The sequence below is a fragment of the Macaca thibetana genome, chromosome 9 (genome assembly GCF_024542745.1).
Source record: "Macaca thibetana thibetana isolate TM-01 chromosome 9, ASM2454274v1, whole genome shotgun sequence".
Classification (NCBI taxonomy): Eukaryota; Metazoa; Chordata; class Mammalia; order Primates; family Cercopithecidae; genus Macaca; species Macaca thibetana.
The window spans coordinates 98,104,922-98,120,274 of record NC_065586.1 but is presented as its reverse complement, the minus strand read 5'-3'; the positions used below and the strand labels follow the sequence as shown (position 1 = coordinate 98,120,274).

Sequence of the window (15,353 nt, the reverse complement as noted above, 5' to 3'; positions counted from 1 at the left end):
TCCCTCGTTTAATGTAGAATATTTCTTTTCATCTTCCCTTTATCGTAGTATATAAGGGTTTCATCTTTTGATTAGTTTGAGTCTGTCAGCTGGCTTTTAGTGCAAGTGATAAATTCCAGTTGCATTGCCAAGTGGAGACCACGATGGACACAAGTTAGCTTTGTTGGATAGTGTATATGGCTAGTGATAGCCTGTAATGATACTGTTTCTTTTTCATTTATTCAGTGTGCCTGAATCAAATGTTATGCTTTCTTTACCAAATAATGAAACTTGCCAGGCATGGTGGTTCACACCTGCAATGCCAACCGTTTGGGAGGCCGAGGCAGGAGGATCACTTGAGCCCAGGAGTTTGAGACCACCCTGGGCAACATGGTGAGACCTTGTCTCTATAAAGAAAAAGAAAAAAAAATACCCGGGTGTGGTGGCGCACATCTGTGGTCCTAGCTATTTGGGTGGCTGAGGTGGGAGGATGACTTGATCCCAGGAGTTTGAGGTTGCAGTGTGCTATGAACATGCCTTGCCTCCAGCCTGGCTCACAGAGTGAAACTCTGTCTCAAAAAAAAAAAAAAAAAAAAAAAAAAAAAACATATACAATTATTTAACCATTAGGTTTCCCTTTTTTTATTTGCTTCGTTGTAATCTAAAGGTTTATATGGGGATGACAGACTGCAAACATTCATTCATTTAGTAGAACAGTGACTTCTTTACTGTCTTGTGCAATTGTTATAAAGCATTTTTCTCACTAAAGCTAGATTTTGAAGTGTTCCTATTTTTCTTTCTTAGCAACCCCAGCCTGAGAAAAAGTTCTCCTTTTCTTTATCTAATCTTGTAAGGCCTAGGCCTAAGGAAATGATATGTTTGCTTCATTGTGTGTTATTCACATTACTCCTGTATAACATAATCCGGAGTTAGACAAAGGTATGGTGTTATCTGGTATAGTTTAATACTTATTGGTTCTTTTTCTCAGAACTTGATGGAGAGTTTGGATTCATTGCTTTGTGCAGAAGGTTCTGAAAGTCTGAAGAGTTTATGTCTGAAACTTCTCCTTTGCTTAGTGACCGTAAGTGACCTATGTTTGTCAAGGGTATTAATTGACAGGAGGGGCAATCCTGTTTGAATACTTGAGCCCACAGATAGAAGGAAAAAGAGAAAAAATATTCTCAACGGGGGTATTACATCACTCCCTTGTGTCTGGATGTATAGGAAGTTAGCTACATGGTCTTTTGCTTCCTCTTTGGAGCAACTACTGGTATTTTTAGCCTGCAGCCTATGTGATATTTTACTTTAGAAGTTTCATTTCAGGAGAGCTACTGTCTTCTGGATTGTCAGACTTGTCCTCATCAGGTCTTATTTGGAAATAGTTCTTGTGATTCTGAGCCTTTTTTTTTTTTTTTTTTTTTTTGAGACAGAGTCTTGCTCTGTCGCCCAGGCTGGAGTGCAATGGCATGATCTCGGCTCACTGCAACCTCTGCCTCCTGGGTTCAAGCAGTTCTGCCTCAGCCTCCCAAGTAGCTGGAATTACAGGCATGTGCCACCAAGTCCAACCAAATTTGTTTTTTTTCTGTATTTTTAGTAGAGATGGGGTTTCGCCATGTTGGCCAGCCTGATCTCGAACTCCTGACCTTAGGTGATCCATCTGCTCGAACTCCTGACCTTAGGTGATCCACCTGCCTTGGCCTCCCAAAGTGCTGGGATTATAGCTGTGAGCCACTGTGCCCAGCCGATTCTGAGTATTTTTACTTGTTTTGGCTTTTATTTATTTATTTTTTGAGGCGGAGTCTTGCTCTGTTGCCCAGGCCAGAGAGTGCAATGGCGTGATCTCGGCTCGCTGCAATCTCTACCTCCTGGGTTTGAGCAATTCTCCTGCCTCAGCCTCCCAAGAAGCTGGGATTACAGGCAGGTACAACCATGCCTGGCTAATTTTTGTATTTTTAGTAGAGATGGGGTTTCACCATGTTGGCCAGGCTGGTCTTGAACTCCTGACCTTGTGATCCACCCACTTCAGCCTCCCTAATTGCTGGGATTACAGGTGTGAGCCACTGCACTCGGGTAGCTTTGATTTTATAACTGTAGGCTGCCTGTACTTTCTAGTGGAAGGAGGGTGGGGTATTGATTATTTACTTTAGGAGGGTCCCTTTCCCTGCCACCTCTTGAAGACTTCTGCATTCATAAACCTCTTCCTGTGCACTTGAGGAATGAAACCCAAGAAACTGTTAAGCAAATGCATATGTGAGGATATGAGAGAAACAATGAGGAGTTCAAAGACTTAGGAAATTTTAACTTGCTGATTTCCTACCCTTGTGTCTGTCTGTTCAGGCTTTCATGACTTAAGGGACACTTGTGAAAGGTCTGCTAAGTTATCTAGTAGAAATACTTTAATATTTCTGTTTCTCTTAGATGCTAGGGGAGGAGATTACATGAGATATCAGAATACCTCAGTACAGACTTTAAAAGGCCTTTTATTACATTCAGGTGACGGATAACATCAGCCAGAACACTATTCTCGAGTATGTAATGATCAACAGCATATTTGAAGCAATTTTACAGGTAGGTCAGTTCCCTTGTTACCTCCTCTCTTTGGGGTAAACCACCTCTTCAGGTTTTCTCTGTGTTCCCAGGAACCAGGAGTTAGCAGTCTCATGCATTTTTGGTTCTTGTTACAGATACTTTCCCATCCCCCAAGCCGTAGGGAGCATGGGTATGATGCTGTCGTCCTCTTGGCTTTGCTGGTGAACTATAGAAAATATGAGGTAACTGGATGCCTTAGTGGATAGTCATTATCTTCCTATAATCCTCTTTAATGTGGCCCCTCCTTAAGGACTTTGCTTAATAGAGAAGACATGTTCTTGATAAATGGTATATTGATTAATTTTGATAATCCAGATTCTAAAAATCCTATATTAAATGCATAGAGCAGAGGATCTAGTTGTTCAAAGGAATCCTGTGATGCAACTTCTAATTAAGTGAGTAAATACTCCCTGATGTAGTGATTCCCATACCCAGCTTATTAGAATCACCTAAGAACTTTTTTTTTGAGACGGAGTTTCTCTCTTGTTGCCCAGGCTAGAGTGCAATGGCATGATCTTGGCTCACCACAACCTCCGCCTCTCGGGTTCAAGCAATTCTCCTGCCTCAGTCTCCTAAGTGGCTGGGATTACAGGCATGTGGCACCACGCCTGGCCAATTTTGTATTTTTAGGAGAGATGGGGTTTCTCCATGTTGGTCAGCTGGTCTCAAACTGCCAATGCTAAGTGATCTGCCCATCTCGGCCTCCCAAAGTGCTGGGATTACGGGTGTGAGCCACTGCGCCTGGCCTAGAACTTTTTAAAAAGAAAATATTGTGGCCGGATGCAGTGGTTCACACCTATAATCCCAGCACTTTGGGAGGCCGAAGCAGGTGGATCACGAGGTCAGGAGATCGAGACCATCCTGGCTAACACGGTGAAACCCCGTCTCTACTAAAAATACAGAAAAATTAGCTAGGCGTGGTGGTGGGCGCCTGTAGTCCCAGCTACTTGGGAGGTTGAGGCAGGAGAATGGCATGAACCTGGGAGATGGAGCTTGTAGTGAGCCCAGATCGCACCACTGCACTCCAGCCTAGGTGACAGAGTGAGATGTTGTCTCGAAAAAAAAAGAAAAAAAGAAAAAATTTCTGGATCTTATTCTGGACACAGTAAATCAGTCTTTTGGGGGTGGTGGGAACAGGAACCTGGGAATTTTTTTTTTTTTTTTTAAGTTCCCCTGTTGAGTATGATGATTAGCCCAGGATTGAGAACCACTGACCTAGTGCATCTGTTTAGAAAGATTTAATTTTTGTATACTCATGTGTCTTTTAACAAGGATACATTCTGAGAAATGTGCCATTAGGCAGTTTTGTTGTCATGTGAATATGAGAGAGCATCTTTATACAAATTTAGATGGTATTGCCTATTACATACCTACGCCACATGGTATAGCCTATTTCTCCTAGGCTACAAACCTGGATAGCATATGACTATACATATGACAGTACTGAATACTGTAGGCAATTATAACACAATAGTAATTATTTATGTATTTAAGCATATCTAGGCTGGGCATGGTGATTCACACCTATAATCCTAGTGCTTTGGGAGGCTGAGATGGGAGGATCGCTTGAGGCCAGGAATTTGAGACCAGTCTTACTCAAATAGTAAGACACTGTCTCTACAAAAAAGAATTTTTTTAAATTAGCTGGTTGTGATGGTATGGGTCTGTAGTCTCAGCTACTTGAGATGCTGAAGCAGGAGAATTGCTTGAGTCCAGGAGTTTGAGGCTACAGTGAGCCATGATTACACCACTGCACTCCAGTCTGGGTAACAGAGTGAGACCCTGTCTTTAAAAAACAAAAAAATTTAAGGCTGGGGACGGTGGCTCATGCCTGTAATCCCAGCACTTTGGGAGGCTAAGGCTGGTGGATTGCTTGAGCCCAGGAGTTCGAGACTGGCCTGGCCAACATGGCAAAACCTCGTCTATATTTTTAAAAATGCAAAAATTAGCCAGGCATGGTGGCACATACCCGAAGTCTCAGCTACTCAGGAGGCTGAGGTGGGAGGGTGGCTTGAGCCAGGGAGGTGGATGTTACGGTGAGCTGAGGTCGCGCCCCTGTACTCCAGCCTGGGTGACAAAGCCAGATCCTGTCTCAAAAATACGCACACACACACAAAACCTAAACCTAGAAAAGGTATGGTATAAAAGATATAAAATAGTTGTTGTTGATCTTCATGAAGCATGAAAGAAACTGTAAATCATACACCTGAATAGGGCACTTACTACGAATGGAGCTTGCAGGACTGGAAATTGCTCTGGATGAGTCAGTGAGTGAGTGGTGAGTGAATGTGAAGGCCTAGGACATTACTGTAGACTACTATAGGCTTTTTTTTTTTTTTTTTTTGAGACAGACTCTTGGTCTGTTGCCTAGGCTGTAGTGCAGTGGCGCGATCTCAGCTCACTGCAGTGTCCGCATCCCAGGTTCAAGTGATTGTCCTGCCTCAGCCTCCTAAGTAGCTGGGATTACAGGCACCTGCCACAATGCTCGGCTAATTTTTGTATTTTTAGTAGAGGCAGGGTTTTACCGTGTTGGCCAGGCTGGTCTTGAACTGACCTCAAGAGATCCACCCCCCCGGCCTCCCAAAATGCTAGGATTACAGGTGTGAGCTACTGTGCCTGGCCAACTATTGACTTTATAAACATTGTACACTTTGGCTACGTTAAATTTATTAAATTTTTTCTTTCTTCCATAATAAATTAACTTACTGTAACTGTTTTACTTTATAAACTTTAAAAAATTTTTAAAGCTTTTTAACTCTCTTGTAATAACAGCTTAAAACAGAAACACATTGTACTATATTTTGTCATGTTTGAGATGACATGTTTGACATATTTGAGACCAGGCTGGTCTCAAACCCCTGACCTCACAGGGTCCAGATGATCAATATCTTTCACCTCCACATTTGGAAGGTCTTTAGGGAAATAACACACATGAAGCTGTTATCTCCTATGATAATAATGCCTTCCTCTGGAATACCTGCTCAAGGACCCACCTTCAGCTGTTTTACAGTTAACTTTTTTTTTTAAATAAGTAGAAGGAGTACACTAGAAAATAACAATAAAAAGTATAGTGTAGGCTGGGCATGGTGGCTTATGCCTGTAATCTCAGCACTTGGGGAGGCTGAGGCGGGTGGATCACATGAGGTCAGGAGTTTGAGAAACCCGATCTCTACTAAAAATACAAAAATTAGCTGGGCATGGTGATGTGCATCTGTAATCCCAGCTACTTGGGAGGCTGATGCACGAGAGTCACTTGAACCCAGGAGGTGGAGGTTGCAGTGAGCTGAGATTGCACCACTGCACTCCAGCCTGGGTGAAAGAGCAAAACTCCATCTCAAAAGAAAAAAAAGTATAGTATAGTAAACACATAAACCAGTAACATAGTCGATCATTGTCATTATCAAGTAGTAGGTACTATGCATGATTGTATGTGCGTGTGCCACCATGCCCAGCTAACTTTTTGTATTTTTGATAGAAATGGAGTTCACCATATTGCCTAGGCTGGTCTCGAACCCCTGCCCTCAAGTGATCTGCCCACTTCAGCCTCCCAAAGGGCTGGGATTACAGGAGTGAGCCACCGTGCCTGGCTGATAACTGTATGTGCTATACTTTTATATGACTGGCAGCACAGTAGGTTTCTTTACATCGTTATCACCACAAATACATGAGTAATGAATGCGTTGCACTATGTGATAATGGCTAAAAATGTCACTAGGTTATAGGGATTTTTCAGTTCCATTATAGTCTCATGGGACCACCATAGTATATGCAGTCCATTATGGATCAAAATGTCCTTATGCGGCACATGACTGTATATCACATCTCCTTATGCAGTCTGCTTATGTAAGTATCACTGTTGGCATAGAAACTCCTTCTGATTTTAATGAAAAATTGAAGACAATGCCTTATTCATAGGAGTTCTGGAGTTCTTTTGGCCCCTGAATTAATCAGGGTGCAGATTTATAGGTTTTTGAGAGAAGAGCAGAACCCAGAGATTTATACTTGGGTTGACACATATACTTGATTCCCTTCAAAAGGCAGAATACACAGAAAAGGAAGGGGACCACTCAAGGAAGACTGAGGGCTTCATTGGGCTTCATTGGGCTTCATTGGAGATTGCTTTTGAGGAGTAGGAAGCATTTGGCACTGAGTCCTGGGCACTAGGAGTACTTTACTGAACCCAAAAGTCAGGAGCTGCACTGAGGCAACCTGACTTTCTTCACTTAATAAATAGCGGTACTGTGAGAACTGGGCCAGCTGGAGAGAGAATTTTCTTTTTTGAGCTTCTGGATCTTCACCTAGTGATTTTTGATATGATTCCTAGTTAGGCTTTATTTGGCCAGGTTGAAAGTGATGGGTAACAAAATCTGGAGCTTATTCTTATAAGAAGAGATATGGAAGAAGGGGAGGCTTTGAGAAAGGAATACTTAAAGAGGGACTAGAATATGCAGAGCAATGTTAATGTGTTATAAATTCCAGTTTCTGATTGCTTTCATTGTCTTGGAGGAACTGATGAATGGTAGGTAGAGCTCCTAATAAATATGAAATTTATTCCCAACACCCGTTTTACTGATGATCTGGAGGGGCTGGCATGGTAGCCATTTTGATCTCTGTCATGTGTAATAGCCTCTGGGGCCTTATTACAATAGCAAGAAAAATAGCTATGGAAAAATGCTGAGGATAGTTAAAGAGAGGTGAGGGTTATATGTGATGGGAACACACTATCATCAGTAATGAATATTTTCGGACCATTCTGCTGGATGCAGGCCACTCTGAGGCAATGGCTTGGCTTCGCTGATTGTGATCTGAATCCTGGCTCAACTCAGTAGGGCTCTCTGAAATGTCAGCCTGAACTATTGGACATGGCCAAGGAACTGGAGAGAATCATATTTCTGGAATGAAGTATGCATCTCTAGTCTTTCAGAAGCCCCCAGAAGAATTAATATAGCGGGCAAGGGCGAGCTGGTGGGCCTAATTTATCTGGGCTTTGCAGCTTTTGATATAAATCATTCACCAGAAACCATTAAGGAAGCCTGATGATCATGGAGTAGGAAGGTTTTTGACAGGAACATGAAGAATTCCAGATAAACATAGCAAAACAGAAGCTGATGAAATTCTGTGCAAACTAGCATGAGAGAGTGTGCTGGGGAGAATAGCATTCTAGCCACCAGCACAATCAATCTCATGACCAATGGGGTACGTTGTAACCTTTCCGGAAAGGTACCAAGGCACAGCGAGGCTGGGTACCCAACTAAGCACAGAAAAAGTGAAGAAGTTGTTGGACTTAAGGAATAAAAGTGATGGAAAAGATGCCATGTAGTAAATGTGTAGTTCTTCCTCACTTCAAGTAATGTGTTCCACTTTAATAATTTCATCTAAAAAGACAAAAGAGCCCCCAAAAAAGGTCTAGGGAAGAGCAATGGAAAACGGTAAGTGTACCTGCAATCAAATAAAGGCAGGACCCTATTAGAGTGATACTGTGAAGACTCACAGAGTTTGTAATTCTGTCTTATAGATGAAAAGTAGATTTCCTCCAGTTTTAAAAAGTGATCAGTACAACAGGGGTATAGTTTAAATAATAGGCCTCTGGTAAAATAGAAATTTTCACAACATTAAGATCCTAGCTTTCTAGGCTGGCCAAGTCTCCTGAGATGAAGTGACTCAGATCCCAACTGTTTCCTCGAGCATGACATTTCTCAGAAATTACCATATTGTTTATTATGTCTAATTGCAAGTTGTTCCTTTTCTTCCCACACTGCCCTTTTTCTTAAAGAGCTTTCCTTTGAATGTGATAATAATGTAAAAGAAGAAAAAATACAGCTACCTGTACCAAATATTAAGCCTATAGCGTGTACCAGCTATTGTGCTAAGGATTTGATGTGTCTTACTTCATTTAAGCCTTATAGCAACCCCAGGAGAAGAAAATACAGGTTGCCATCTCTAATCTGAAAATCTGAAATTCAAAATGCCCCAAATCTGAAACTTTTTGAATACCAACATGACACTCAAAGGAAATGCTCATTGGAGCATTTCAGATTTTTGGATTAGGGATGCTTAACAGGTAAGTATAATGCACATATTCCAACATGTTAAAAAAATCCAAAATCATAAGTGCTTCTATCCCAAATGTTTGTTTGATTGATTGATCAAGACAGGGTCTCACTCTGTCACCCAGGCTGGAGTGCAAGGACGTGATCACAGCTCACTGCAGCCTTGACCTCCTGGACTCAAGTGATTCTCACACTTCATCCTTCCGAGTAGCTGGGACTACAGGCATGTGCCACTATGCCCGGCTAACTTTTTAAATTTTTTGTAGAGATAGGGTTTTGCCATGTTGCCCAAGCTGGTCTTGAACTCCTGGCCTCAAGTGATCCTCCCACCATGGCCTCCCAAAGTGTTAGGATTACAGGCATGAGCCACCGTGTCCAGCCCTAAAGCATTTTAGATGAGATACTCAACCGGTATCCTCATTTTACAGATGAGGAAATAGAAACTTAGCTTTATGTGCCTAATTTGCCACAATTAATAAGCAGAAGAACTAGAATGCAAATGTTTGCTTGGAAATCAGATGACCCCGATTAAAACCTAAAACAGGCTGGGTGCAGTGGCTCACGCCTATAATCCCAGCACTTTGGGAGGCCGAGGCAGGTGGGTCACCTGAGGTCAGGAGTTTGAGACCAGCCGGACCAACATGGAGAAACCCTATCTCTACTAAAAATACAAACTTAGCCGGGTGTGGTGGCATGTGCCTGTAGTCCCAGCTACTTGGGAGGCTAAGGCAGGAGAATCGCTTGAACCTGGGAGGCGGAGGTTGTGATGAGCCAAGATCGTGCGATTGCATTCCAGCCTGGGCAATAAGAGTGAAACTCCGTCTCAAAACAAAAACAAAAAAACAAAAAACTAAAACCTAAAACAGTCTTCTTTTGGGAAGATGAGTGATTAGAACTTTCAAAAATTATGCCAAGAAATAGTGGTCTGCTCTTTTTAGTATTACTGTCATCATGGCAGCATATCTAAGTCAGCCACTTTTGCTTGATTTTCTTTTCCGAGGACCCACTTGCATGGCAGCTTCCCTGAGGTCTGTAGAATCAGCAGAATTTGACTGTTGGTTGTAGGAAGAAGTGTTGAGAGCCTTCCTTCTGTCAGATCAAGTAACAAATGGAGTGGGTTTTACACCTTAAGTTGTGTTGCAGTAAACCTTATAAACATTTGGGCTGTTAGAAAGCAAAGCTGTCTCTTTCTCTGTTCCCAGTTGACATGCGAAAGATGCCCTCAGAAGCTCAGTTGAATAGGTCTGTGTGGGGAATGAGCCTTTCAGTTGAGTTTTCAAGTTTCTCAGTAATGAGTTTTTTTGGTAGCTGTAGAAACTGCCAGTCTGAGAACTATTGTTCCTTGCTTCTCCTGGATTAGAATTGGTGCCTGATCTATATGAAATCTTTCCTCATGTCCTATATGTGTAAGGAAAGGTCATTGGTTCTCATCCCCTTTGTGGGAGATGATCCAATTGCTTTATGAGTTTAAATATATGACCATTTTCTTATGCTGCCCAACTGAGATTGGGTCTGGAAAAACCTGAGAACTCTTCCAGTGCTCTAAGTGATGGGACAATCATTAAATCCCAGTGTCCTGACCAGATTGTTGTTTGGGTATTTACATCCTTTTTTTCAGTTCTCCCTGCAGCGTTATTTGGGTATCAGATCTCCATAAACGGCCTCTCTGGCTGTTAAGCAGCTGCCACCTTCCACCCCAAGGTGGCTTTGTTTTACGGGTGGGTGAATCAGTCCTTGCATATAGTTTGTGAAATGGTTAGGAAGCCTTTGGGATGAAAATATAAGTTAACAACTTATAAATATGTGCCTTATGGCAAGCTTTTATGTTCCCCAAAAGATGGCTATCCCTATGGACTTAGTAAATTATTGGTAGGGTAGGACAAAGTGAGTGTTGTGGAGCATTCACTTACTTTTTAGATGCAAGTAAGAGGGAAAGATGGTAGAAGTGGTGGACATAGGGCCTGCACTGATTCAGCCTAAGGGAAAATACAGGTAGAACAGAACTGAGGTGTGTATGTGTATTTGTGTGTACACTTGATGAATGCCCAGACACACTGAGAAATTAACTGGAAATGGGAGGAGTCAGCAGGCAATGTGGATTGGGACTGTGTATCAGGAGCATCACTGTAGAGGGCCTTATAGAGCATTTTTGTTAACACTTTAAAGATAGCTAATGGGTTTTCTTAACTAGGTCAGACTTACCTGGAGTCTCTTCTCTTATTTAACAGTCTGTGAATCCTTATATTGTGAAGCTATCTATCGTGGATGATGAGGCCACACTTAATGTGAGTATCTGGATCCTTGTGTATTGTCTTACTTATTTGCATTCAGTGGCATTACTTTCAGTGGAAAGTACATTTAGAACAGAGAGCAGAGGGCTGTTCTGTCAATTTCATCTGGTTATAGAGAGGGAATTAATATTTCTTTTGAGTGCATCAGTGCTACTGTTTTACTGTCTTCTGACTTATTATCATGGAAGGAAGATTTGAGGGAACATTTGCTTGCTAATCGTGATGAAGTGGTTATGTTTCATGTTATAGTGTGCTGAAGTTGATTATCCTGCAAAGTTAATAAATTACACATTCAAGAATAAGAAATCTTAGATGACTAAATGATGGGAGATTCCTTCTTTCAGAACTAACCAGATAGTATTTATAGCCTGACTTGGTGAAGCTGAAACATGGGGATGATCTGTATCTACTATATATATCCTTGAAAGTTTGGGAAATAATATCTGATCTCTGAATATAGGGAGGAAGAAGATGACCAGGTGTCTTGCTTTATTCCCTTTCCATCCTACCCTATTCCTTCTTTACAATTTCCTTTATGAAAAAAATGCACACATGATTCATGCTGTGGCCTTAATTGATCTTTGTGTTATGCATCAGAGGTTCTCGGGGAAGTTGATAAGTCACTTTAACATGTATTGGATGCTACTTCCCTTTACATTCCTGTGGCTTGAAAGAAAGTAGCTTATCTATGTGCACCTTCGTTTAGCATGGACTCATTGTCACTTTGCTATGGCTGTTTTTGGAGACATTTGAGGGCTTTTTGTTTGAAGATTCTAACTGGATCTTGTCTTTCAGAGTGAAAATGATCCCAGTGAAATTGTCAACAATCTGGGCCCTGGTCTGTTTCACTGCTTGATTATCCATTTTAATTGTACCTGGGAACATTAAGATAATTAGATAAGAAAAATCTTCCCAAAGAACTTCCTTTTGATGCTTTGACAGTGCCTTTCAGAATTTCTGTCCTTGTCGCCAACTTTCAGGCAGGACTTCCTGGGCTAATTAGTGTTCTTTCTGACCTAGTTCTAGCATCATCACCAACCCTCAAAGGCTGCTGTCTTATTTCACCTATGCTATCTTTTCCCTTCTAGGGAATGGGGCTTGTAATTGCTCAGGCTTTATCTGAGTACAACAGGTAAGTCCACCTTTCCAGAATGGAAGGGGGTCTGATTTTCATTTGAATTGGTTGTTCGAGTTTTGTTAGAGTTCTTGGGTGAAATTCCCTTACCTAGTCCAAGAGTATTCAGAGGTACAGGCCCTGGCAGATGTATTTGCTCTAGCTTTGCTTGATGACCTTAGCAGGGATTGTTTTTAACACCAGGGGAAAAGTAGCCACTAGGTTAGTGTCTCTTAAGGCAATTAGGCACATTCCTTTGCAACTCTTGGTATTTTATTACAGAGCATTTTAACTAGTCTTCCAGCCACAAGTGGGCACTTCCATTTAGTCCAGTGTATCATACAAATATATAAAAAAGGCTGTGGAGACTGCTTTTTTGTCATCTTAAAAAATATATAAAGGGAGAAAGTATATTAAGCCCTAGTTTGACAGATGTTTCTTTTTTATTGGGAATAAACCTCAACTTCCCAGAGTCCCTGTTTCTCCTGGGGGCTCCCTTCATCGATGCTTGCTTTCCCTTTTGCTGGAAGGATCTGACATTAGTGAATGGAGACCAGAAGTATCCCTAATCCTGGCAAGGGCCAGGCAGGATCTTTCATGCTCCTCTCTAGACTTTTCTCACACACAGTTGGGTATCAGAACTTCAAATCTGTCCCATCTCTCCAGAGAGTTTAGTTTACTGATTTCCTTCCTCCTCCTTTAAAAAGAAACAAGATTTTCAGTGTTTTAGCCCTAAAGTAATTTTACTGTCACACTTTTCAAGTAATAGATTGTTTAAGAAATAACTGGAGGCCGGGCGCGGTGGCTCAAGCCTGTAATCCCAGCACTTTGGGAGGCCGAGGTGGGCGGATCACGAGGTCAGGAGATCAAGACCATCCTGGCTAACACGTTGAAACCCCGTCTCTACTAAAAAAAAAATACAAAAAACTAGCCAGGCGACATGGCGGGTGCCTGTAGTCCCAGCTACTTGGGAGGCTGAGGCAGGAGAATGGCGTAAGCCTGGGAGGTGGAGCATGCAGTGGGCTAAGATCCGGCCACTGCACTCCAGCCTGGGTGACAGAGCCAGACTCTGTCTCAAAAAAAAAAAAAACCAAAAAAAAAAAAAAAAAAAAAAAAATAACTGGATCAGCTATATGTTAGGGCACTTTTGCAGCCTGCTTTCTAAGTCTAAGTCTCTCCCAAAGTAACCAGGCATTTTGGTACACACTACCTCAAGAGCAGACAGGTGCCTCTTAGCTTGCAGGGATTGTCGTAATGCTTGATTGTCATGATGCGTTAGTTTTCTGGAGTCAGAGAATTTTAAGAGTGCTCCACCCTGGCCGGGTGCAGTGGCTCACTCCTGTAATCCCAGCACTTTGGGAGGCCGAGGCAGGTAGATCACAAGGTCAGGAGATCGAGACCATTCTGGCTAACACGGTGAAACCCCGTCTCTACTAAAAATACAAAAAATTAGCCGGGCGTGGTGGCGGGGCCGGATGCAGGAGGCTGAGGCAGGAGAATGGCGTGAACCTGGGAGGCGGAGCTTGTAGTGAGCCGAGATCACGCCACTACACTCCAGCCTGAGCAACAGAGTGAGACTCTGTGTCAAAAAAAAAGGGGGGGAGGCTTTGCCCTGATTACCCCAAATGCCAAAGACAAAGACATACTTGATAAATAATCCTAAAGTTGAATTTAGTTCTTTTTGTTTAGGCAGTATAAAGACAAGGAAGAAGAACACCAAAGTGGTTTCTTCTCTGCTTTAACAAATATGGTAAGTCCTGCTTTTTTTTTTTTTTTTCTCCTGAAAAAAACAGAAACAGTGTTGTCTGCAGGGGTGGACAAATTGGGCTTCGAAGTTCAGATATTTGAAGTGATGACATGATGACGAGAGAGGCTGCTCAGAGCAGATTTTCTTGGGGAGTGTATTTCCTTTAGTGAATTTCTTTCTTTCTTTTTTTTTTTATCCCCACTTTCGATGTACCTTTAGTGAGATTCAAAACCAAGTGACATAGGGGAAAGGAGAGCTTTGGTTTCTCTGGTACTTCGTTTTTCCACATTAGTTAATTAATTAATTAATTTTTTAAAGGCTAACGAAAAGGTACACGTTAAGCTAGAATTTGCTTCCTGAAGAGTTGGCTCCGTTTGGGCACTGACCTTGTGGAACACAGTATAGTAGGGTTTGGATCTGAGTCCTCCTGTGAATGCACCTTTGCTGTCTGCCATGGCTGTTTGGTCCTCATAGCTGGTCCCAGGGTTGAGCGATTGTGCAGTAGATCTGGGCCACTCTTCTAATAGCTTAGGGTTTGGGCGTAGAGGTCTGAATTTTGGGGAAGTTATTGGTCCAGTTTACAAGACTCCAGGGCAAGGTTTCTTGGCATTTGGTACCAGATAATCTGGGGCTGATTTTGAAGAGAGAAATCTAGGAGATTCTAGAATCTAGGCAGATTCAGAAAGTCTATCTTCTGGGCATTATTATCCAAGTAATCAGTTCTAGGGCAAGACAATTTTTTGGTTAATTGCAAGAAGCAGTTGCCCCCTCTCCTCCTCCACTTCTGCAATTTTTTTTCCCCCACTGCTTATGAATTGTTCCTTCTGCCTTCTCAGCCTGTTCTCAGGGAGGGGCCTGATAAACGCTTTAACTCCAAAATGTAAATGAGTAAACTCTCTCAGGGGCCAGAGAAGTATGGGTTTTGTATTGGTGTTTGATTAAATGAATTAGATACAATTATACTGCTCCCAGACATCTCTGCCTTTCAGTCAAGTTTTCAGAAAGTTTTGTACCAAACATACGAAGCTCTAGCAGCATAGGTTTGTGTATAGTTTCAAGCATAATTAAGGAAGTGGAAGAGGTATTTTTTAGGGGGAGTAGGCATCTTAGTGCCTCTGATATCATATACATTAGAGGCAGCCTACTCCATTTACTTATTCACTTGCTCTGACTAGGACACAAACTAAAGATTTTGTTATCTGAAAAATGGAGAGTGGATCTCATATAGACAGCTTTGGTCTGAAACCCAAATATTGTTCCCAAAGATAGCTCTATGTTGGCTGAAGTCAGCCTGCTTTTGTGAAGTTTTTCCTAGGTTAGTTTCTGACTTCAAATAAGCAACTTCTAGGAAAGATACAGAGTGATGAGGATGTGCAGGTTAACTGTCAGAGTGACTAAACTTACACACTGAAAAGGAGAGTTGGACAAAAGTACTAGGCTTTTTCTTTTAAGGCCCTTTTTAAGGCAAGATGATTTAGTAGGATTCTCATTATTTCATTTATTACTTATGAGTCTTTTAAGATTTTCAAAGTGGGCTGGTTTTGGTGTGTGTGACTTATGGCCCGGAGTTCCAAGTTCTCCCC

At 42.0% G+C, this 15,353-nt stretch overlaps 1 protein-coding gene across 5 annotated transcripts in view; it reads left to right on the top strand.

Annotated features, from left to right (window-relative positions):
- ARMH3 (armadillo like helical domain containing 3) overlaps positions 1 to 15,353 on the top strand; it is a 224,908-nt gene that overhangs the window by 34,697 nt on the left and 174,858 nt on the right. For 4 of the 5 annotated variants that reach the window (XM_050804126.1, XM_050804125.1, XM_050804124.1 and 1 more), the window contains exons 6-11: positions 968 to 1,060; positions 2,473 to 2,547; positions 2,664 to 2,750; positions 10,847 to 10,903; positions 11,998 to 12,041; positions 13,713 to 13,773. In XM_050804126.1, coding sequence (XP_050660083.1) covers positions 968 to 1,060; positions 2,473 to 2,547; positions 2,664 to 2,750; positions 10,847 to 10,903; positions 11,998 to 12,041; positions 13,713 to 13,773 — 417 coding nt within the window. The remainder of the gene's footprint in view (positions 1 to 967; positions 1,061 to 2,472; positions 2,548 to 2,663; positions 2,751 to 10,846; positions 10,904 to 11,997; positions 12,042 to 13,712; positions 13,774 to 15,353) is intronic. The other variant, XM_050804127.1, reaches the window with a different exon arrangement.